Below are 23,185 nucleotides of genomic sequence, written 5' to 3'. Positions count from 1 at the left end.
TCCTCTCTCCCCACATGCTTCAACCTTCCCTTCATCCAGAGGACTGCCTTGTCTCAGCATTTTGACTTCTGCGGATATTCCATATTATAGCAACAAAAATGGAAAAAGACCAGAAAAAAAGCTGCGTATCAGCAACAATGACAAAGTATTTGATGAGTTTTTAAATGGTCATCTTTGTCATATAAAAAACAATAATGTACCTCATCATTTTCTCACAATAAAGCTAAATTAATGAATTAATAAACATCATTATCACCGCATTGGTATATTTTATGATGGACTGTTTCAGTTCCATTATAAGAAATAGAGACTGCATTTATTCATTCAAACACTTTACAGTTTCAACTATTTTGACAAACATTTACTTTTTTAGAGTGATTTCTTTTACATCTTTTTACAGGTTTAATAACTCATAGTAGATTAAAACACTTTAAACACCTTTTAAAGTCATACAACACCACAAATTACAGCTCGCAAAATAATGTAATGTTTTTTTATAAGGTTGATTGACACCTCTGACACAGGACCCTTCATTTATTGCGGGCCTCTTATGCCGGATTGTTTAAGATTGTACAGATTGTTCTGTATTCTTGTTACCATTTTAATGTAAACAAAAAAAAAAAGATCTGACTAAAATCGTGCAACAGATAAGGTTGGGAAAGCAGATTCAGCTTCTTTGTTATTCATAGCAGCGTTAATGGATTTCTTGCCACTTGGCAGCACAACAAGCTGTGAACACAACATTGACACACAGACACTCTGTTGTTGCACTTTGTGTGCTCTGGGAGTAAAAATACAAACTGTAGCGTCCTAGAAAAAAGTAAATAGGCCAGATTTAACTTAACTTCCCATTCCCTCCTATTACTAGAAACAACATTAAGCCGACATATTTAAAATCAGACTTGGAGCCGCGTTGATTGATTTTCTTTTGGGCCACTAGGGGGCAGTGTAGCAACCTGTAAGCACAACGCTGACTATCCTCACTGTGTAAAGCTGTTGTGGCGCACGTGTGAGTGTTGCATGTTCATGTTTGTTCATTGGTGTTAAGCTAAAGACAATATGTCACAACAATATCAGTGCAATTAGTTTCTAAGCGAGCGTTTCATTTCAGATTTTCTCAATTCAATTTAGATTCTATTCTTAGATTCTCAGTTTAGATTTTAGTGTTCAACCATTTAGTGATGTCACCCTCAAAGCCTGCACATTAATGTGTGTGTGTGATGGAGTGTGTGGGCCTCACACGTGATTTTAAATAGACACCATCAACGCTGTGAGCGTGACAGCAGCGTTGGCCCCCGGAGGCCCCAAAACCTTTCACTGTGACAGACAGCTCAGCAGCCGCTATGACAAAACGACAACTTGAACCGAAACCAACCAGCGAAAACTCTGAGACGGGAGAAAGTACAAGAGGCTTCGTTAGGGAAGAGAGAAACGAGAAGAGCTCGACATCAGCGACGCGAGGACGTCAAATGAGGCAAAACAGAAGACTAAGAACTGCTTTCTTTTCAGGCTACGATACACTGTTACGAGGGATATTTTCATAATCCATTCTTACTTTGCTCAAGAGAAAACTCTTTATATAAGTTGAGTTTTACGTGCTGCAAACGGTAGCAAGTCCGGCTAACGAGTTACAGTCTTAATCTAACCCAGATTCACCTCCAAAGTCAACTACTTTGGGGCTTTACGGTTCATGTTAACAGGCTCTGTGCACCATTTGCACATCTATTGTGTAGTATTGTTCCAGTGTGTGAAGCTGTTAAATCACAGTAGCATCTCGGACCTCTTCCTATTGGATTTTTATTGGACTTTATTTTTTCCCCTGGAACGTTGTTGCCTCAGTCTTCTTGCTACGATATAATGTATGTCACCAACAGATCTCTTCCCAGCGTTCTCTTTTTCAAATGGCTCGGCTTGCCTGTAGTTCACATATTGCAAAATATCACACATTTTATACTACGTCATTTACTCGAAAGAAACAAGACGCCTGCTATCATCAAACTCTGAAATTGTCGTAAATCAAGGTCACTTGGTTTAGAAAAACTACCATAATTTCTTTGTGTTAAATCTGTTTATTGTCAACTGCGAATATGCAACTGAGGGGTGGGATGGCAACGTAGCTGTAGCATAATGCTGTGCTGCAGGCAACAAAGGAAAAAAATTCTTCTGCTCTGTTATGTCTCTCACCGCTCGGCTTGCTTGAGGCCTGACTCTTTAATCAATAAAGCAATGTTGCTGCTCAATAGCTCAGCAGAGGCCTTGCCCAGTGCGCTGGCCCGGATAACACGCAGCAGGTTTCTGCATTACTCATCCTCCTAATACTTTTGTCATTAATGACACTGATGCACTTTGTTGCAGAGCGAACGCGGTCCTGCGAAACACTGACGCAAAGCTACAGCGCGCAGCGTGGCGTCGCCTGCACTATTATGGTCTCGAGGACGAGAGGATTTGTATTATTTATTCATGGAGATGGATTCGCATTCACGATAGTTCCACAGCTGTTCTACTGGGGAGCGGATAGCATCGCTTGAAATTAGCACCTTCGGGGACATGCCAGTTTCTGTTGAGCTTCAAAATGAAACTGTGAGAGGAGGGGGGGCGGCGGGGGAGGAAACACCAGAGAAGCCCTCAGAGAAAGAGAGATGAAGGTGTTCCTGTTTATAATGCTGTTCACAGACTGCTCACAGAAGAGCCGATCGGTATTCAAGCCACTTGTTTGACTTTTGTCTTTAGCGCATTAATTTTAATGACAAATGTGTTCCACTTTGCTGGTCGTTATCCTCGCAGTGAACCGGCTCGCTGACCCTACTCCGCTGCATCCGTTTGATTTGAAACACCTGTGATAGATCATTTTACACCCTCGCACTCGCAAGGAAATCATGACAGCTGGTTAAATACATAAACCCTTCTAATTCTGCATATTCGATCTGCCCACCTTGTTTAAGTGAATGCCATAAAATGCAAAAATACCAACATGTGTTTCATTATTGTCATGATTACAGTATGAATAACACACGCCTTTGAGGCTTGGCATTTGGTCCTTTCACGACAGACATTTTTCAGAGCGTTATCTACCACGAGAGGAAGCGTGTTCCCACTGTGCTTTTGTGGTCCACGGTGAAATGTCGTATCAATAAAATACAGCGACAGGAGACAGTGGGTATTAATTATTGAACAGCACAGTGGTTCGAATGGGCTTCTAATCTCCACAGTGCAGTTCATTTGATGTTCTTGTTTTTCTGCTTTTTTTTTGGATTTAACCTGCAATGCAGCATCCGTCCCCTGCAAATACCACGGCCACGGAGTGGAGTGGATACTACTGGGGAAACTAAATGAATGATCCGCTGATGCTAATGTCCTTTGCCAGCCGGGGGGTTCTTGTTTAATAAGCCTCAAGATGAGATGGACGTGCGTGAAACGACGTGGTCAAAAAATAAGCCTCATCAATTCAAAAGCCCACACACCTGAAGCTGCAGCTGATAATGAAAGAGGAATTCATAATGAGGGTGAGTGTTGTGTTTGTTGCGAAGAGGGGATGGAAGCTGTGGGGGGTGTTATGAGTGCATCCAGCGATTCACGAGCTCCACAGGCTTAAGGGATATGTTTGGTTACTTGTATCAGCCCTCGGGAGTGAATATCGATATCTTAGACAGGCGGGCTGATCAGAGGGAAATGTTTGCTTAGGAGTGTGAGATGCTGAGCCGAGCTCTTATTATCTCCCTGAAAAAGTCCTGCGTTGCCTTTCACACGCACAGCAGGTGTCTCCTGCGTGGCCTCGATTGAAATACAATGCGCCAACTCAAGTTTCAACAAATTGGTTAATAAAGACAAATGGATTATTTTTCTCCCAGCCGCATCAGGACACGGGAGTTGATGTCTCTGGCTTTCTAATTGGTCATTCTTATTTATTCATAATTGATTTTGAAACTAGTGCAGGATGCTCAGCCGACAGCAGGGTGTTCACACGTGAATATTTACTCAGGTAAAATGTCTCTGAATACATCTGCAACTATGCAGCTCACAGCAGCTTCATGATCACAAACCTAATCGGGTCTTATTGATTGATATGTTTTCTCATTTTTCTTAAAGCTGAGATGAAAATGTCATTTGAAAATGCACATGCTCTATATTCGGGAGCAACAATTGATAGTTTATTGATTTTGACCCAAAAAAAAACACCAACTGAAGTAGGACGAGAACGCAGAGTTGTGTTTGTCAGCAACGTGTAAAATGTGAGAACGGCAACTTGAGTTGTTGGAGTCATAAGAAACTGAAACATGTATCACACTTTGCAAATTAAACATAATAAAATGCTATTTCTTTTGTGGCTATTAACTTTTAGTGAAGTTAGTGGGTGTGGTTTGGTGCCAGAAAAGGTTCAATTTATTTGTTATTGCAAAATACTCTACTTTATTTATTGTTTCTGTTTAAAAAACACCGTTTCCCATAAGCCCTCGGCCATCGCAGGTTTAACATCAAAGCAGTCCCGACTTAGTTGCTTAGCCCAGACATGACTGTACAAACAGCAGGACAGAGTTTTTAGATTAAAATAAAGATTTACAGCAAAGAAGGTAAACGGATGATTTGAGAAGTAGGATGGTCGCTGATGGAAAAAGTACATATATCTTTTTCTCAATCCTCCTTGGGCTCGGACCCAAAATGTAACGCATCGGTACCATCTGGGTGGCAAAATTCTAGTTGTGATTTTTTAAATTCCTCTGCACTGTGCTCCTACATGCCACTGATAACATCGTCCTGATTCCCCCTTTCGATATGCTGTTGGCTCTGCAGGCACTTTTGCTGTTATTTGCACTGTTAGCACCGTTAGCTGTGGGCTGCAACATGGCCGTCGCCACGTTGAGAGACGTAGAAATGGAAATGCTCCCAATCTCGAATCTTATTTATTTATATATATATATATATATATATATATATATATATATATATATATATATATATATATATATATATATATATATATATATATATGTGTGTGTGTGTGTGTTAAACATTGCAGGAACAAAATAGACGATGACATTTCGTACAACACCCCTCCACCCCCAACCTACACATCCTCCAACGTTATGGGAAGCAGCTTGTTTAGCTTCCATGTGGCAAAAATCATTTTCATCAATGGCTGCATAACATGCAGTGGCATTTAATGTCCCCACAGCTCAGTGGTGGATGCCAGTGGCACTGTGATGTACGTTCAATTCCTCCACTGAGAATGATGCGAGCTGACAGTGGATTTGGTCAGGATTGGTGTGACATGCACGCTGTGAAGCCATGCTTGAAAAAAAGCAACCGCAAATGATATTTCCTCCTTTTTGAAATTAATTCAAAGAAACTCATTTGTTTGAAGAAATGCAACATTAGCTGGATTAGCAATTTTTTTAAAGATTTCAATAACACACATCCAGAATGCACTGATCACGTCATTGGCATGAAATCAAATTCGAAATTCACTTTTCCAGACAAAATAAAGTGCTATTTTACAAGTTGTACACAGAATTTGTATGTTTGGACTCAGCTATCCATAAAACCCTTTACACTGGCAGACCTCAGGGACACCTGCTTTTCTAAACCTGTAAGACTACAATTCTTCACACACCCTTTTGATCAAGTGTCTTCTGCTTCAAGCCAAATCAGCCAATATTGCCTTGATTTAACAGCAGCTTTTTCACAACTAGAATACACACAACGAAGAATTAAAGCTGGCAAGAACCCTTAGAGCTGCTTCATTAATAAGAGCGGGATTATTCCTTTAAAAGAGGAGGGTGAAGCCCACTACAAGTGCCAAAGCAACAGATGCAACAGGGTGCAACAGATGTGTAAATCATCCCTCATGAATAAATCAAAAATCCAATTCAGGATGTTGAAACTTTGCAGGGCGGATGAGGCACACAGCATGACTGCTTTATGTTGTTCACCCAGGCACAGCAACATACATTTAGAAAATGGTTTGTTTGTTTATCTTCTCTTTGTAAGCATTAGTGGTCAAGACAGCATCAGCTGGCATTAGTCAGCCTGAAGGCTTATCTACTGTAATAACAATATAGCTCTGCTCTCTGGGATGAACTCGGGATCCAATGTGAATTTGTTTTATATACCTATTGTTCCCCTTTGCCTTGGGGTCACAAAAAGGAACAATGACTCAGTCCAAGCTCTGTCTGAGTAACCATCTACGATCGCACATGGTAAACAAAAGGGAAAAGAGATAAAACTACATGTTTAATGGCAAAAAAAAACAATCAGATTGCAGCTTTTCGCACTTGCATAGAGGTGAAGCGACACAAAATCCTTTCAAAGTAGCTTTCTAATGAGGAAAAGCATGGATTCTAACAAAGCACAACAGGAAGGCTGCTTCCCCTTCACCCAATATAGATCAGGAGTTAATTATAGTCCTTACCTAGTTCTTTGCGGTCAGAGCTGTGGCTGGACAACAGGAAGAGGTAATCCTTACAGGTGTCTTGATCCAACAGGGAGCTATTGTGCAGGCAAAGGTCAACAATTAGGGTCACAGCTTTCTGACAGACCATGTCATACTCCTCTCGGTCAGAACTCATGCTCCCAGCTGCATCCTCAGCCGTGTGTGTGCTCATCCAAGGGGACTAACACACCCACACACACACGCAGCAGCAGCAGCAGCAGCAGCACAGCATGCAGAAGATGAACACAACTTGTCTCCGTCCTCGGCTGATTCTTCTCCCTCCGCGGTCTCTCAAGTGTGTTCACTCACAAACACGCGACAGTGTGTGTGTGTGTGTGTGTGTGTGTGCATTCACACATACGAATCTGTAAATATACAACGTGTGTTTGTGTATGTTTCAATGCATGTGTGTTAGCAGGGCCAACATTGTTAAGTGCATGAATGTGTGGTATGTGTGTTAATGTGTGCGTGTGTGTGTGTGTAATAATGTGTGAGGACTTAATGAATCACATTTGTCCCCAGGTGATAGGACAGGATTGTTGCATCACATACATGCTACAAAAAGCAAGTCACCAAGAAACACAACAGCTAACCGGAGTCTAACTCCCCCAATCTCCTCTTCCTCCTCCTCCTCCTCCTCCTCTTCTCGTGTCTTAATCCCTCTGTTTTCACATCGCTCTTCCCAACACCCCACCCTCCATCTGCCTTTAATGCTGCCACCGCTCCTTTTTCCTCTCTCAAAGGAGGAAGATGTAAACTCGGCAATAAAAAAAAAGGTGAAATTGATTCAAGTAAGCTATAGGATGGAGGTTACAGTGAGGTGGGAAGGTCATGAATGCAGGGGTCAGTGTGAGGTGCATGTCATTAGTGTACAAAAAAACACAGCTTTGGTTCAAGGGTGAAGGGATCGACACAGTGCAGCGTCTGGGCAGGCATGGCTGAAATGACTGAGGAGCATGACGGCGACCCTGCAAGACACACACAAGCAAACACACACACACACACTCGCACGGTACTGGCGACAGGCCTCTGGGGCCAGTCACAGTGTTTACAAGCTGAAAAACAAAAAAACATAATGACCACTGGGCTTGTTTTTCTCACAGTTTGAGTAGCGCTGCCGGTCCCTGCAGGTCAAAATGTCTCTTGTGATAAATTCCACCGCGAGCTGAACCACCTGTGACTCGCCAGCCCTCACTGGTCCCCCACCGCCAGTCCCCCCACCGCTCCAATTGTGATCCCTGAGTGTTTACAACCTGTAATGATGAGGATTTAGTCGAGTGTGTGTGTGTGTGTGTGTGTGTGTGTGTGTGTGTGTGTGTGTGTGTGTGTGTGTGTGTGTGTGTGTAAGATAGAAACAAGGACAGGCTGAGGGAGAGAGACCAAGTTGTGAGGCTGCATATAAAGTCAACAAATGACTTGGAAATGCTGAGTGGTGGAATTACTCACATCTTTTATTCAGTAAAAGTAGCAATATCACGCTGTAAAAATACTCTCTTACAAGTAAAAGTCCTTTATTCCCACGTGTAAGTGTGTGTTGGTTAGATTGCTCCCTTTCAGTATCCCTTTTATATTGTTTTGTTCAATTTATAGCACAGAATGATATTTTATCATTTCTGGGGTTTGTCAAATCTAGTAGTAGTATAGTAGAGTAGAGGTTTAAAGTAGCATACAGGTAAAATACTCAACGTATAGACCCACGAATTGTCCTTAAGTACTTGAGTAAATGTACTGCGCTATACACCACCGGCTACGTGTTTGTTTTGAATAAAACTTCAAACTTTGCAGCAGCTGTTTAACGATAAGTGAATTGGGATGTGGAAATTGCCTTCATGTATCTGTTGGGACACTGCAGCTAATGAAGCTCAATAAAAGCAAATACATCTCTGGCAGCTGCCCTTCGCTGTTTTTTTTTCGTTTTTTTTTTTTCCATAAGCCTCTGAGGATTCAATTCAAATTAATTTGTCATATCTGATAATTAAAATAAGTGAACATTCAAAAGTGTTTATTTTCCAATCAAGGCTGTAAAGATGGGCAAAAAGCCCCAGGCGAGGAAAAAACTAAAGCTAATTGACATTTTTTAGTACATTATATTGAACTGTGTGTGAACTTGCTGGACTTTATCCCTTAATTATGTTCTCAACCATTAATTAAAGCAATTTAATAATAATACCCTGTGATGAATTAGGCATCAGAAAAATGATGTCATGCCTTTCTAATTACAAAGAGATATCGAGTTCAACCAGATCTTGGTCGACTCCCTTCCTTAATGCAGTTAAACCACGGCGTAAATACTACGCTGTCTACACTGGTGGGCTATTGTTCCCAGATAGCTTCGATAATTGAGGTCTTATCGCGGCCGCCGCCCTGCGTTTCCCCTCAAAGGTCGGGTCTGGGGGGTCGACTGTGCTTCCTGTAACTGAAGATTGGATCTGCTCGTCTTGGGCGATCCTGATTAACAGGCAAATAAATAGTTTCTGGCGGCGGGTTTTCAAAAGAGTCAATTAGCTCTGTGCTTCTGCTGCAGATGATACTGACTCAGGCCCCCCTTTTTTTTATTTGCCCTGCAGCGTTGTTAATGCAAACAGGTCCACCTGTATTCACTTTGGTGGTGCTTCCAGTGCAGCAAACACAACCAACAGAACAGCTTTATTAGGGGGAGGAAATAGACCTGGGGTGGAGCAGTTCTCCCTCCTTCGATGTTATTTAGAAGGCGTTGTCCAATAGTTTCCAGTATGTCAGACAAATGGTGCTACTTGTTCCCTTTTTAATGTATATAGCATCATTTGGAGACAGGTGGGAAACAAACAGCCATAAAAGAAGATAGTGCAGAATGACCACAAAACAAAAAAGCACCTAGTGTTCTCCTTCTCCTCCACATCAATAATAATCTTATCTGTACGTTAGTCTGAAAGAAACTTCTCATTATAATACGAATGTTACGGGAAATTTTACTTCAATACAGTATTTCCATTGTATGCTACTTCATACTTGTAATCCATTACATCTCAGAGGCAAGTGAAACCCTTGTATCTCCAAATGTGGTGATCAAGAATGGGAATATTTGTAATAAATTGATGGATTAAGAAAATTCTTCTTCTAAAGACTAAAAACCTGCTTGTCGCAACACTGAAAAAAAGTTTTCTTGCAGCTGAAAATATCCCAATAGCAACAAAACAAGTTCATCCACAGATTCTGTGTTCAAACGACCATCCAAGTTAACGTAAAATTGATTAAACAGCTCAGATTTAATTGCTGTATTAAATCTTCCCTTCCTTTGTTAATTATTCACAAAGCAGTTAAAAAGAACACAAAATAGTGTCTCTCATATAAATGTGTTTCCATCTCTCAATAATTTAGATCTCCGCAGTTACAAAAGTGATTTAAGGAAAACAAATGGAGGCCGTCTGTGTGCTGATGGTGAATTAAAGCTATAATCAAGACGACTGCTGAGAGAGCCCGTTTTAAATACTCCTAATAATGCAACAGAATATTAACAGTTTAGTCTATTGTCATTAGGGATTCTGCCTTTAAGCTATAAATAAATGAGGCTCGTGATGGTCCGATCGATCATTTTAAAACAGGTGCGGGGATATTTTTCACAGTGAATGAAAGGAGGGTTTGTGGCACACGAGGTCCTCAGGTTTGATATGCAAATCAACTTCTGTGGCAAATCTTTGTGTGGTGACTGCCCGGTGGCTGCACATGTTGAACTTGATTCATCGTGGCAAATGCATGACAAAGGCTCGGCTCACTCAAAGCTATGCTAATCAACATCAGCACTTCAACAAACTTCTCCTGAGGGCCGCGATGGGAAAGGATTTCTACAGTATGTAGTCACTGTGTAGGTGTATCCCAGTGTGTGTGTGTGTGTTTCAGTGTCACGATGTGTTAATCAAAAGATTCCCTACTCAGCTGTGGGGCAATGGGAGGGGTGGGGGGGGGAATATTTCTATTTTGACTCATATAAGCTCATTAGTAACAGTCTTAAATTGTGTAAACAGGATTTGATGGATGGTGCTCTGAAGCTACAATACAACAGATGAAGCGATGATCTGTGAACAAATGGGTCTGCCAATGAATATTACACATGCCTGTGGGTTCCACAATGAAATAGACACATGCTATTTCTGTTAAGCCCTCAAAAGGCGGCTCAAAAATACTTATAGAACCACGTCACATTTTTTTTGTTCCAATAAGGCTGAGCACACAACACATTGATGAACGAGAGTGACATTACCTATAGTATAGGATAGGGATCGGCGTGACTATTCTGTGTCCAGGTGTAATGTGCGCACAGCGGTTTCTCGCCCGACCACGTCCTGAATGTCATTGAGATGAGGTGTTTTAATTGAGCTGCTGTCAGCACGGAGCAGAAGAGCGATTGAGTCCAAAAAAAAGAGTCTATTCTCAGCAGCCGCTGTCATGCATATCAATCCCAAGGCATGTACATGCTCTCAGCTTTTTACTACTCAGTATTCTCATAATTCCTCTAAAGGTCAGATTCTAATAGAGTATAGAAAAGAAATCTTAAAGTACATTTACCCCTGCTTGAAATCAAAATCAATAGACATTTTTTCGACAACGCAGCACACATCTCCATGTCCCCGCTGCGTGGGCGCCGGGCAGTAGCCTGCATGCAGATGAACGGCGCAGAACACGGCCATCTTTGCCAACGCAAGCTTAGCTGGAGCTTAGCACGGCGTTGTTTGAGTCGCAGCACTTTTATTGATCCATTGCTTTAAAATGTTAACGTCGACACGTTGATGAATGGGACTATCCTTTCGAGCAAGGCTACCCGTTTCCTCCTATTGCTGCTGCTTCCCCCGCGATGCTAAGCTACGCTAATGGCCTTCTGCTTCTAGATTAGTGCTGAACGTGCAGACACAGAAAAAAACTAGTCAAACTGCTTTGTTATAAATCTGTATGCATTACACTGTGTACACTATGCAGCATTGGCTTGCTCATCAACTTCAACTTTAGTTTATTTAAAGTGCCCATTACCCAGAGAGCCTCGGTTCACTTAACAAGTCAGCAGGAAAGAAAAAACAATATTGCAAGTTAAGTATACGCAAATTCACACATACACAAGCTTTAATGTTAATATGAAAACACCGTAGAGGTTAATCATTTTAAACACTGAATGAGGAGTAACAAGATGTGCTTTCAGCCTGGAGTCTAGAGTATCAGCAGAGCTCGCCTCCTCCCAAAAATGCAGTGGGAGATTATTCTGGTTGGGAAAGGCTCAACCACCAAAAGAGTTTATTATTATATCGAGGAATGGTAACTGCCATCAAAGGATTATAACTAGTGTGATGGAGTATGTTGTGAGAACACGCTGAAGAGATATGAGGGAATCAGTCCATTTGCAGCATTGTAGGTCAGAAGTTAGATTTTATGAAAAAGGGGGTGTATTTGGACCAATTTACAAAGATGGAGGAAGGCAGTTTGCAAATCTATTTTTATTTAAACCTTTATTTAACCAGGAGAGTCCCATTGAGATTAAAAATCTCTTTTTCGAGAGTGACCTGGCCGAGACAGACAGCAGCATAAAAAAAAAGACAGAAAACAGAACAAGACAAGTTAAAACAGTTAATTTAAGAAAAACATTTACATTTTAGGGAACCTGCCTCTATTTCTTTCACTCAATTTAAAACCGGTCAGTGGTATCAGTTCTTTGAGCTTTAAAACATTATGCAACATATTCCATGTTAAGACGGCAGAGTAGACAAAAGCCCTTTTTCCCAATGAAAGAGGGATGAAATATTATTCCCAGATTCTTAACTGTGTGGGTCTGAGGTCAAACAGCTGTGAACTCCTTTAATTTCTACCTGTTGGTAAGGTGACCTCTGTTAGTGCAGTCCTTTAACATTAATATCCACACACACAGATTGCAGGTACTGCAGCAGCACTTTCTCCTGTGCGCTCAGTAGATTATTGTAGCAGAGTGCTACTCCTCAGATCTGATTGCAAATGAAGGCGGAGAGGATCAATGATGTCTTTGATCCATTCTCTGGGTTTTAGAGAGCGAAAGAGACGCAGAAGAAAGGATCTGCTTTGAGAGTTACAACCTTAAAGACAGCAAAGTGGATCAGAAGATTGTTTTATGTATTAATACGTATGCAAATATCACATCACCAAAGCTGCTTTTTACACATCACGGCGCTATGGTTAAGGTTTGATTAGATGTGGCACAGACAGACGTGGTTTGGGTTAAGATCATTTCTTCAGTAGGGTTAGGGCTTTGTGACCTGATGTCATGCAGACTTTGTCTCGCAATTAAAAGTAAAAGTTTTTATATCTTGAGCAGTTTATTGCAGTTTGTTTTTCCATACCCAAATATCTCTATATAATATATACTGGTACATGTTCCTATCATGGCTCCGAGAATATGTATCCTGATGTTTTTTGGTTGACGTTTGGTAAAGATGTTCATCCTCCACTCAGGATTAATTGTAATAACTTTGATGATCACTTTACTTTCCATTTGGCGCTGTCACCAGATCAACAATGTGCATGTGGTTCATGACCTACACAACCAATTACATTCCCACCAGCCTCAGCTGCACATTTCTTTGTGCAATCCCAATTAGCAAACGTTAGCATGCGAACATGCTAAACTAACGCTGTAAACACGATAAAATATTAGACTTGCTCAACTTCGACATTGTCTACTATCTGTGGACTCTTGTGATGCGGTTATGAGACAACTCACAATATTTTTGCCATACATTTTAGCGACGCATCATCCTGTCACTGCAGCTTGTTTAGGTTCAACCTTCCAGCCCGAAGGTTTGGGGAGACGTGCTGTTCTGCCAGCCACGGCCCCAAACTACTCAGTATGGGAGAAATAGCTGAATCATCTGCGTGAGTCAGTCATGCTTTCAGGTGAGTGTTTGTTAAAGTGGTTAACATCGGGCCGTGAGTGGGGACCACATGGGAAAATGTTGCCTGATGGAAGGACTGAGGAATTATTATAGTCTGTCTGTCAGGTAGTTGGATGACCACTTTGATCCAGATGGAAATACCTCAAAAACTGCCTGAAATTGGTTAAAGTTTGTTTGTTGCGTGTTTTATTCAGTCCATTATAATACACAAAAACAGAGACTGAAAAGTAAACGTGGTCCCCAGAGGATTAAGATTACTGACTTTGGTCGTCTCCTGGCGGTTTCTCTAGCGCCAGCATGAGGCTAAGATATTACATTTCTAGTGAAATGTCTTGACAACAGTTGGATGGATTCCTATTAAATTGGGGACAGACTATGATGATGCCTGGAGGATATGCCTCCTAATTACTTTGGTGATCCCCATGTGTTTTCAAACTATTTACTAAGCCAGCGAAATACTTAAAACATCTATTGGCACAATTCTTTCGAGATAGTCACCAGACATTGTATTTTATGATTCTCAAACATTGCTTTTAAGCAACAATAAATTAAAACAGTCGGTTAACTTGCACAATAGAGGTGTGTAATATAAGAACATGGACTGCCTTGAACCAAGCAGGTGCAGAAACAGAGCCAGGAGATGATCGAGTAAATGAGCTTGTTTTTCCCCGACACGGGAGGAAATGTGATCTAGTCACCAAGGCAACTGAACCCAGGGATGCACACAGGTTTCATAAATTAAAGTGAAGGGGTTATTTGAAAGGAATACTTCAGTGTTTGATTAGAAATGTGTCAGAAACGTGAAATGTAGCTCCCATACTTAAGGGCATCTCACAAGCGTGTATAGTTTATTTAAAGAATATAAAGAGCAAATGCCACAGCACACCGTAAGTTTGAGAATATAAATGTTTTAGTGAAATTGAGTTCTTATGCCAAATGTCTCATTAATTATTCCTCCATCTGCAATTGAACATTTCAATTGTAAGTGCATTCTCAAATGCTATAAGAAGAATGTTGAGATTTCGCAGTCATCTGAGGAATGACAAAGACAATATACCTGTGATAAAACGTGGGCAAAAAAAAAAAGAGGGTGCTTCCACACCGGAGGCCTTATCGTCCCCTCCTACCTGATATATTCGCCCTAACTTCCGCTTCTCCAAGCGTGAAATCATTCAGACAGAAATCGCAGAATGTTTGGCTGCGGCGCGCGGTAGCAGGATTTGTGTCTGTGCGGATAAACACAGCCTCGACTGTTGTCTCAGTAATTGAGAAAACACTTTTCCATTTCAATTGCGAAATGAGAGATGCAGAAAATAAAAATCACACAAGTAACGAAATGGGGCAATTTGTCTGATTGCGGGTAATATTAGTTGTCAGTCTCAAAGATGTGGGAAGAGAAGTTTGTTTTGATACCGATCTGCTGTCACAAACAAAGTGTACACAGCAGGAAGGAAACACAGATTTTTGTACAAAGAAAAGTCTTCAAGGCTAAGAGTAGAAAGAGGTTGAACAACTACTGTTTCCTCAACGTCTTGCTAAACATTTAGGCTATGAATTATCATGTTGTACATTTTTAACCAACATTGACAAAAACACCTCTTTAAAAACTTTGAGTAAAATAGTAGAATAAGGGTTAACTACTATAAGAGATTACTGTAACGAGCTCCTGCTAAATCCCAGGGTTCCCACCAGCACCAATGACACGAGCACACTGATATCACGTTGGTCCCTGCTCCATCCACACTCAGCCTCAAGACACAAACCCCTAAACAGTTTCACCTGTGGCCAATTAAGCCTCATCAACTGCACCTGTTCCCTGAGCCGCCCCTCCCCCCTCTGCAGCTGAGCCTAACCACGCCCACAGCCACCACACTTACCAGTATGGCTAATGTTGATGGTAGTCCACCTCATTTATTTGTTATATAATGAATTGATTAACAAACAGTTACCCTTAAGTGACATTGAACAAGTTAGAATTCACACACTTTTCGTTTGAAAAAAAAAATTGCGAAAGAAATATAGAGCGATAAAGTGAAAAAGAAATGTCAAAATAAAAGAAAGATAAAATAAAGAGCCAAAGTTCTATATCCTTGAAATTCAGGGGAGGGTTATCCAGTGGACAGACCATATTTTCCGTGGAAAAGAGGGATATAACTTATGTTGCAATGAACAAGTTAAATATACAAATATTGCCGAAATCAAAAAGTGCCTTTACATGTAAGTTGTTTTACTCAGTCAGAAAAGTGTATTTGGTTGTAATCGCCCCCAGCTGGCCATTAGAAAGAATGCAGGTTTAAGACACTCATGCCGTGCTCACGCCGAAAAAGTTGCGAAATATTCGCATGAGTAGATTACATTCAAAGTCAATGCAGAGACGCGAATGGTTGCAAAAAAGCAAATTTTCCGCCGGGCGACGTGAAAAAGCATTGCGAAGATTCGCTTTTTTTCCAGAGTTGCGAAAGCCAATCAGCGTGGAGAAGCTCCGACCGTCGTCACTGACGTCCTTACGTAGAATTCAACATGGCTGCCGGTCCGCCTGAAGGAGCGCTGGAAGCGGCTTCATTCAGACACTCGTCCTGGAGGAGTCGGAGCTGTGTGCGACAACGGATAATATTATGAGCCCAGACACGGGGCCGTTTGATGTTCCAACATTTGTGGGACTTCCACAACAAGTATAACGCAGAAATAGTTTTTAATGTTCCATGGTCGATAGCGTAAATGTAAACTGTTTTACAGGATTGTGACCAGGTCAGTTTTGGTTAGCTAGTGAGGCTATGTGCTGCTAACTTGGGGTAACGTAGCCGCGCCGTCTTTCTGCTGCGAATAGTTGCGAAAAAGCAAATGAACAACACAAAGTCGAGTGACTAAAATCAGGCAAAAAAGCGTTGCTAATATTCGCAAGTGTTTTGGTGTGAACGCACCGTTGCACATTGGCTTAACTTTTTAGATCCGTAGGTTGAAGCCTGATCTTATGAATTAGTTTTAGGTTTCCTGGAATGAAATGTAGAAATTCAGGTTTGACTTTTGGTGCTGGAGCTTTCCTCTTCACGAGCAGCCGGGCCGATCCCGACCTCTCAGGACGTCACACTATTTAAAGAGTTAATGTGTTGAAGCGGCAATCCAGCAGGCCACCCTTAACAGGCAGAGCTCTTTGTTTCCATAATGATCAGTTGAGGTCGTCTTCTGCCCACCAACACTCAGTAATCTCCATCCATAATAACACAGCTGCCTCAGAAATGTGGCAGGAGGCAGGAGCCCCCGAATCTAAGCGCCTTTGGTGAGAAGGAAGCAAAGCCGCTCTTCGAAAGACGGAGTGCGAGCAACATAAGGCTCTCCAGCCCTCCCAGGGTTTAATGTCTTATTATTTTCCTGCAAACGGAACGAAAATGAACAGTTTTGTCAGCTGGGACGCCGCTGTGTCGGTGTCACTTCCTGTGTACACACTGTGAAGAGGCAGCAGTCTGAGAAATGAGGGGAAACTGGCATTTCATTATTATCTGTTCATTTAGTTTGCGTGTTATTTGAAGATTAGTCGGCAGGGTGCTGGTAGAGGATCAGCCGTGTACTCAGGAAGAAAAAGATGTACAAAAAAATATAGATAGAAGTGTAAAGCCAAATATACCGCTATCCAATTGTTCATTTCTGTCGCTGTCACAATCATAAAGTGTCACCACATGTTTGTGATTATTTTTCCTGTGATACACTTCCCGTTTAACGCAGTGTTGGATGAGGACAGCTTGTTCACGATGCAATATACTGGAGGATAGCTAACTGACTGGCTAAAGTGGACTTTGAGTACTCCAACACTCTCATATTTGATCGTAAGATATAATGAAAATATTTTTTGGTACACAAGAGAGTAATTAACATTCTCTGCTATTTTGTTTGACTGTGTCACTTTGTGCCTTGTAGCCCTGAGCCATCTAGCACTCATGCATAGATTGTGTGACAGCATGATTAATTGTGTTTGGAGGCAAACTAAACTAGCAGATGGATTTGTGAGGAGTCCTCAGCAGCGGGAGGGAAGTAACTTATTATTTCTCGTGTGAAAGAGGAGACTGGTATAAAGATAAATGAAACCACAGTAACAGTTTGCTGATGTCTTAGAAAAACGCTGTCTAGGAATCTCCAAACAATATATTTTTCAGCAGGATAAATGGCGGCCAAACTTCCATTGAGGCACTTTGATGGCCTCGGTAATGGCAGCATAAACTCTCACAGTCATATTCAATTTAAAAGCCTGAGAATGGATGTTGAGGGGGATTTTATTGCAAATGCACAGAGAAAAGAGAAGAATTTGCAAATTCCAACTCTATTTTTTTAATATTTTTTTGGAGCAGATGTGCCAACAGAGGGTAAATCCTCAAGTACTGTCCCACTCATCAGGAGCACATGATTGGATTAGACTGCAGATTATGATGTCGGCTGTGAGCACCAGGCAAGCAGATAACCATGCCTTCAGAAATTATTAATCACAATAAACCTACGCTAAAGTGTTCTTTCCCTCCCCAGTGAATGCATCATCAACAGAAAGTAAACCTGCTTTACATATAAGATGCACTGTAATATGCAATTGCAAACACAGCACAGCAAAGACTGATTACTGGGTGCAGAAAATGTTCTGTAACTATACATTGCAATTCACAGCGAGTAAACAAACACAAATAAACACATTTCCATCGGCTGCATTTCTCGCCACTAAAATGCAGACGTTATATTTTTGGGTTGTTTTGTCCCATTCTCATGAACGCGATACCTCAGGAATGCCGCGAGGGAATTTCTTCAAGTATTGCACGAACGTCCAGTCGCACTCGAGGATGAAATGATTAGATTTTAGGGGTCAAAGGTCAAAAGCCAAGATCATTGTGACCTCCCGTCCAACCCACTCTCGTGACTGTGATATTTCAGAAAACGCCTGTGAGAGAGTTTCATTACATCCGACACAAACATCCACACCACGGACACAATGATGAGCTGATTAGAATTTGGTGGTTCAAGGTGAGTGTGGCCTCATAAAATCCTCATGCCAATTATGCCGATTTCACATTTACATGAATGTCAAAGAGGAATGCCGCGACGAAGGATGACATTTTGAACAGACATGTTCATGTAAACTGCAACTCGACTGGTTGGTGGGGGAATATGGCCACGATAATTCTAATTATGATTCTGCTTTGCAATTTTAGTTTTATTCTGAAGTTCACTGGACAGATTTGCTCAGCAACCAGAAAGTTGGCATCCAACAACTGGACCGAAGGAAAAAAAATGAGAACCCTGCCCCAATGTGTAATTTGGCATTCATCCTGTTTTACATATGAGTTCTATTAATAGTAATACTGAATACCAAATGTTTCAAAGAGGATTTCTGCTCACATGATATGGGCGCTCACACAGAAAAAAGCCTGATTGAAAGATGTCCTTTCTGACATGGCTGTCAGCAATTGAACAGTTGGGCTCTTGCGACATAAAAAAATAATAATAAAATGTGCCTCATGTGGATAACCTTTGAGCAACGGGGGAGCCCATTACACTGATCTCCCTCACTACATGATACACATTATGGCAGCTGCAAGACATTACATTGTAAAAACAAACTCCATGATGTGTTGAGTGATATGTACGACAACAAAAAAGCCCACAGTGAATTGAGTTGTATTTAGCATATAGGCCATGAAGCAGCATTTAAACCCCAAAAAAAGACATTTGAATGTTGCCTTTGGAATGTAATTGAGTTGTTATTCCACGACACACCACATGCTCGTCCTAATAATCAATGTTGGGGTCCCAGTATAGCAACCTCCTAAACTCCTACGGCATCCAAACTACAATTATTCAGTGTCGCAGCTGAAATAAATATGCCCTTAATGTACATTTTGCAAGCACTGTGAACAATCATAAATAACCCTGCAAATAAAGATAATAAATAATAATGCAATTCTGAATACATGAATAATAAAGCCTGGATATAAAAATACATTTTTTGAAACCTTATTTATCCAAAGCTTTGCTGACCAAGCCCTGGCAGCATCACGCCTCTGTGTGTGTACGGAGCACAATAAATATGAGTTTGTTAAATATTTAATTACAACGCTGTGTTTTGCTTCTACAAATAATACCCCTACTTATTCATAAAGCCCGGGATGTGTTATTATCAGGACCCATCAAAGCCATCAGCACATGAAGAGGCACCGCCGTGCAACAATACATTTGGAATTAAATTAACCAAAGCACATCTTGACCTTTTTGATATTGAAGTACAACATAACAAGGCTGTTTGTGTCATGTGTTGTTGTATAACTGTCCTAAATGCAAAACCAACTGTGTGTGTGTGTGTGTGTGTGTGTGTGTGTGTGTCTGAGTCAGCTTTGTTGTCAAAACTTCTGCAACTTCTTAGTTTTCTCCCTTCATCAGCAACCCTGTGTTCATCACTCGCTTCCCTCCGCTCACTTTCCGTTATTCCGCTTCTCTCAGACTTTACTTTATTTTTTTTATTCTGGGTTTCTTTCACTTTTTTTTATTCAAAGCTGAAGGTTTCCATATCAATAATTTACACAGCGACTGTGCCGTGACCGAGCATCACAACAACACACGTTTGTTAAGCTTCAATGTTATGGATGTAACCGCCGTCCAGTCGATTTACGGCTGCGGCATGAAAGGTCTTTATTAGCCGAGTGTTGTCTGTCGCTACACCCAGAGAGAGATGTAATGTGGAAATTAGTTGATTGACTGAGTAAATGATGTTTTGATGAATTATGCACTTTAAAAGCAACTTCAAACGATGCCTGGATGTGAGTATAGTTATTACATATTTCATTATTTACAACAGAGCTTGGGACCGTGATTATATTATCTGATCTCTTACACACTCAACAGCTGAGCCAATATGGCCGCATATTGATGTTTGAAATAACTTCAAACTATAAAGCACTCAATAATTACAAAAATAGTGTTTTTTGTATTTAGCTACAGAACATTACTCTGTTCATCAAACTCTTTTGCAAGTACTTATTAATTGGCTAACTTACACATCATTAGAACAAAACACAAATCCCATAATCAAGTTATTCTGCAGATATTAGTTGATACTAAATACTTACTTATCACTGCCAGGTGTTGCATAGCTAACAGACTTTATGCCATCTGGTTGTGACTCAGAATGAAGACGAAATACGAAATATGGTTGACAACATATGAGCTGTGCATTACTTATTTCAATTTGGAGACTAAGAATAATTAGTACAACATAATTTTCCCTTAAATCTCAAAACATGTCAGTAATGTTTTAATCTTAGTAACATAAGTCATATCATTTTTATCATATGTTTGTCTCTCTGAACTGCATTAACATTTATATATCAAACAAATAACGTTTTGGGAATAATTGGAAATAATGTTAGAGCTAATATTAAAAACGTGTTCGTTAAATTGCTGCAACCTTGTTTGAAACTAGATATTTTTGAAGCTTAGAAAGTACTTTGCTGGCTCACGTAGTTAATAATAGATTCACAATTAGGATGTACACTTTAAATTAACAGTCTTAGTTGGTCTCATGTTAACAGTCTATACTAAAAGATAACCCCTCCATGTGTATCATTTTACCGCAGCAAAGTTTTGTTTACATCCAGTGCAATTTAGTCAAGGATACCCAGAAGCACTGTACTGTCAATATCCTATTTTTTCATTATCATTCAGTAATTAATGAGGGAGATATAACTTGTGTCGTGGGAGTTATCGGGTCAACAGATATAAAGTGCAGCTATAACATAAATATTATAGAATGTCTCCATCTAGTGATCGAACGGGTGCAAACATACATTTTAAAATAATGCTTTGTGTTCATCTATTACTTGTTCTTGGAGGAACATAAAGGCCTTAAACTATTGTGCTGACTATAGAATATTTTTCCATAGTTTTTACAATATTTGCCAATATGGTGGGGCCAGAAATTAAGAAAATGGCTCTGAGAATCAAACATAAGAGTGCTTATATTTGAAAAGTATCACTGCTCTGGTGTATTAATGATTCAAGTCCAAAGCTGCTATTATCAATATGTTTTATCATAATAATTTGTATCATAAATATAATGTCAGTTATTAGAAGACCCTCTCTGAGTTGCTCATTTGGCAGCATTTACGTGCAATGTCACTGCGACCCCTGCGTAAGATGTCCAACAGCAATTCCCACATCTACAATACCTGAAGGACAGAAACATTCAACAGCAGGTCACTCTTAATTGCCACGGAAAGGGTACAGTTCACTCTTTATTTTACATTTTACATTCCAGGCCATCCTCTCTTTTTTCCCGTAATCCCCCTCCAGCAGAATGAGCAGCAGAAGTGAATAACTGTACATGTGTTCCTCCATGGACTGAATATTAGGCAGTTTATTAAAATAAAATGTGTGTTAGCCTTCGGGTATATTCACTGTCAGTGTTCTGCCCGGATGAAAAGAAACGACTGAGAAAACTGATGGATTCATTAATTAATTCATACAAGAATCATCTGAATTTCATGTTTAGATTTTATGACAATTCTGTTAGTTTAGGCTGAGACTTCACTTTGTCTTGTATATTGTTCATATTACATGTTTATTCAAGTACAATACATCTCATGTTCAATGTTTATTTGCAGAAATAATGGGTTATGGCTTGATACTCCTTCGAGCAAATCTTTATTTCTAAATGTGAGCAGTGAGAGAAGGAAAATGTTGATGATGCTTTTAATTTTAGAAGATGAGAGAAAATGGCAAACACTCAGAGGGATGGTGGAGGACCGGTGGGATTTCATTATTTAATGATCCGACTTTTGAGTTATGATTTTGTCTCGCTATAGTCACACAGCATTGTTCAAAAGTTAACTTGAATTAACTTTTAAAGCCAAAATAATCATTCGAAGGTTGTCCAACTAAAGACATTTAAATAGAGTAGGCTTGATGATGTTTAATCACCTGTTAATTAAACTGTCATTAAGGAAACACTATCTTTAGCAAAGTAGCCGTAGAAGTGAATCGATGCTAGTTCTTGCAGCAATTTCTCAAACTGAAAGATCTACAATTTCCTGATCTGAGAGGAATGTCTAGTAGAGCGAGATGTAGCGGTGCTGATCACTGCTGACAGTTTTTGCGCCATTACCACAATTCTGAGAACGAAGTAGCGATACAGAACTCAGCCGTCATTCATTTTTTACACCTTTTGTTTTTCCTACCTTGACATGTCAGAATCTCTTACGTCTCCTTTTGACCGTGTTTTGACCCTTTAGTTTATTCTCAAGCACTGCCACCAGAGTTCGCCATAAAATTACAAAATGCTTAGATTTTTCCAGACAAACCAACCTCACTGTAACAAGTCACATGTATCTCCAAAATAAGGTACAAAATATTGTCATTTTGAGATACTCAGTCATCATTGTGAGAAAGTGTTTCATTATTTGGAGATACTAAGTAATTATCTTGAAATAATATTTTATTATAAACTAACATAACTGTTTTTCATAATATTGATCGAAAGAGGCTTTCATAAATACAGACGGTTTGTTGGAAACTTCAACATGAAAATATGTGTTTCTTGTAAGATAAGTTTTTCTCTATATTTTACTGAAACTTTCAAAATTATTTCATTAATTTAGTCAAATGCAAACCATTTAAATTCAACTTTTTTTGTTCTCTCTAAAGAAACACGATATACCAATTCAAATTCAAACATTTGATAAATACATTTAAAAACCTCAAAACTTCTCATGACCTTAAGATAAGTGGAGCAATTTTAATATTTGAATAGATATATTGCAAGTACTGGACATGTTGCGTTCAAGTACTCGTTCTAAGCGTCTGCCTGTAAGTGAAGACACGCAGTTTTTTTTGTCTGGAAATAAATACT

The 23,185-nt window shown here is 40.1% G+C and overlaps 2 protein-coding genes across 5 annotated transcripts in view; one reads left to right on the top strand and one right to left on the bottom strand.

Annotated features, from left to right (window-relative positions):
- syt6a (synaptotagmin VIa) overlaps window positions 1-6,599 on the bottom strand; it is a 52,919-nt gene extending 46,320 nt beyond the window's left edge. The window contains exon 1 of the mRNA XM_068597380.1: window positions 6,407-6,599. Within this exon, the coding sequence (XP_068453481.1) occupies window positions 6,407-6,599 (193 nt within the window). The remainder of the gene's footprint in view (window positions 1-6,406) is intronic.
- klhl21 (kelch-like family member 21) overlaps window positions 1-23,185 on the top strand; it is a 76,744-nt gene that overhangs the window by 42,793 nt on the left and 10,766 nt on the right. The window contains exon 1 of one of the 4 annotated variants that reach the window (XM_068597378.1): window positions 3,293-3,503. The exons of the other annotated variants lie outside the window; for them this stretch is intronic. The gene's annotated coding sequence lies outside the window, so the exon portion shown is untranslated. Of the gene's footprint in view, window positions 1-3,292; window positions 3,504-23,185 lie in introns of those variants that run through there. 4 annotated transcript variants of the gene reach the window in all.

Source organism: Clinocottus analis, unplaced genomic scaffold (genome assembly GCF_023055335.1).
Source record: "Clinocottus analis isolate CAN_PGR_092001 unplaced genomic scaffold, fCliAna1.0.p SCAF_4, whole genome shotgun sequence".
Taxonomy (NCBI): Eukaryota; Metazoa; Chordata; class Actinopteri; order Perciformes; family Cottidae; genus Clinocottus; species Clinocottus analis.
This window is presented reverse-complemented; position numbering and strand designations above follow the sequence as displayed.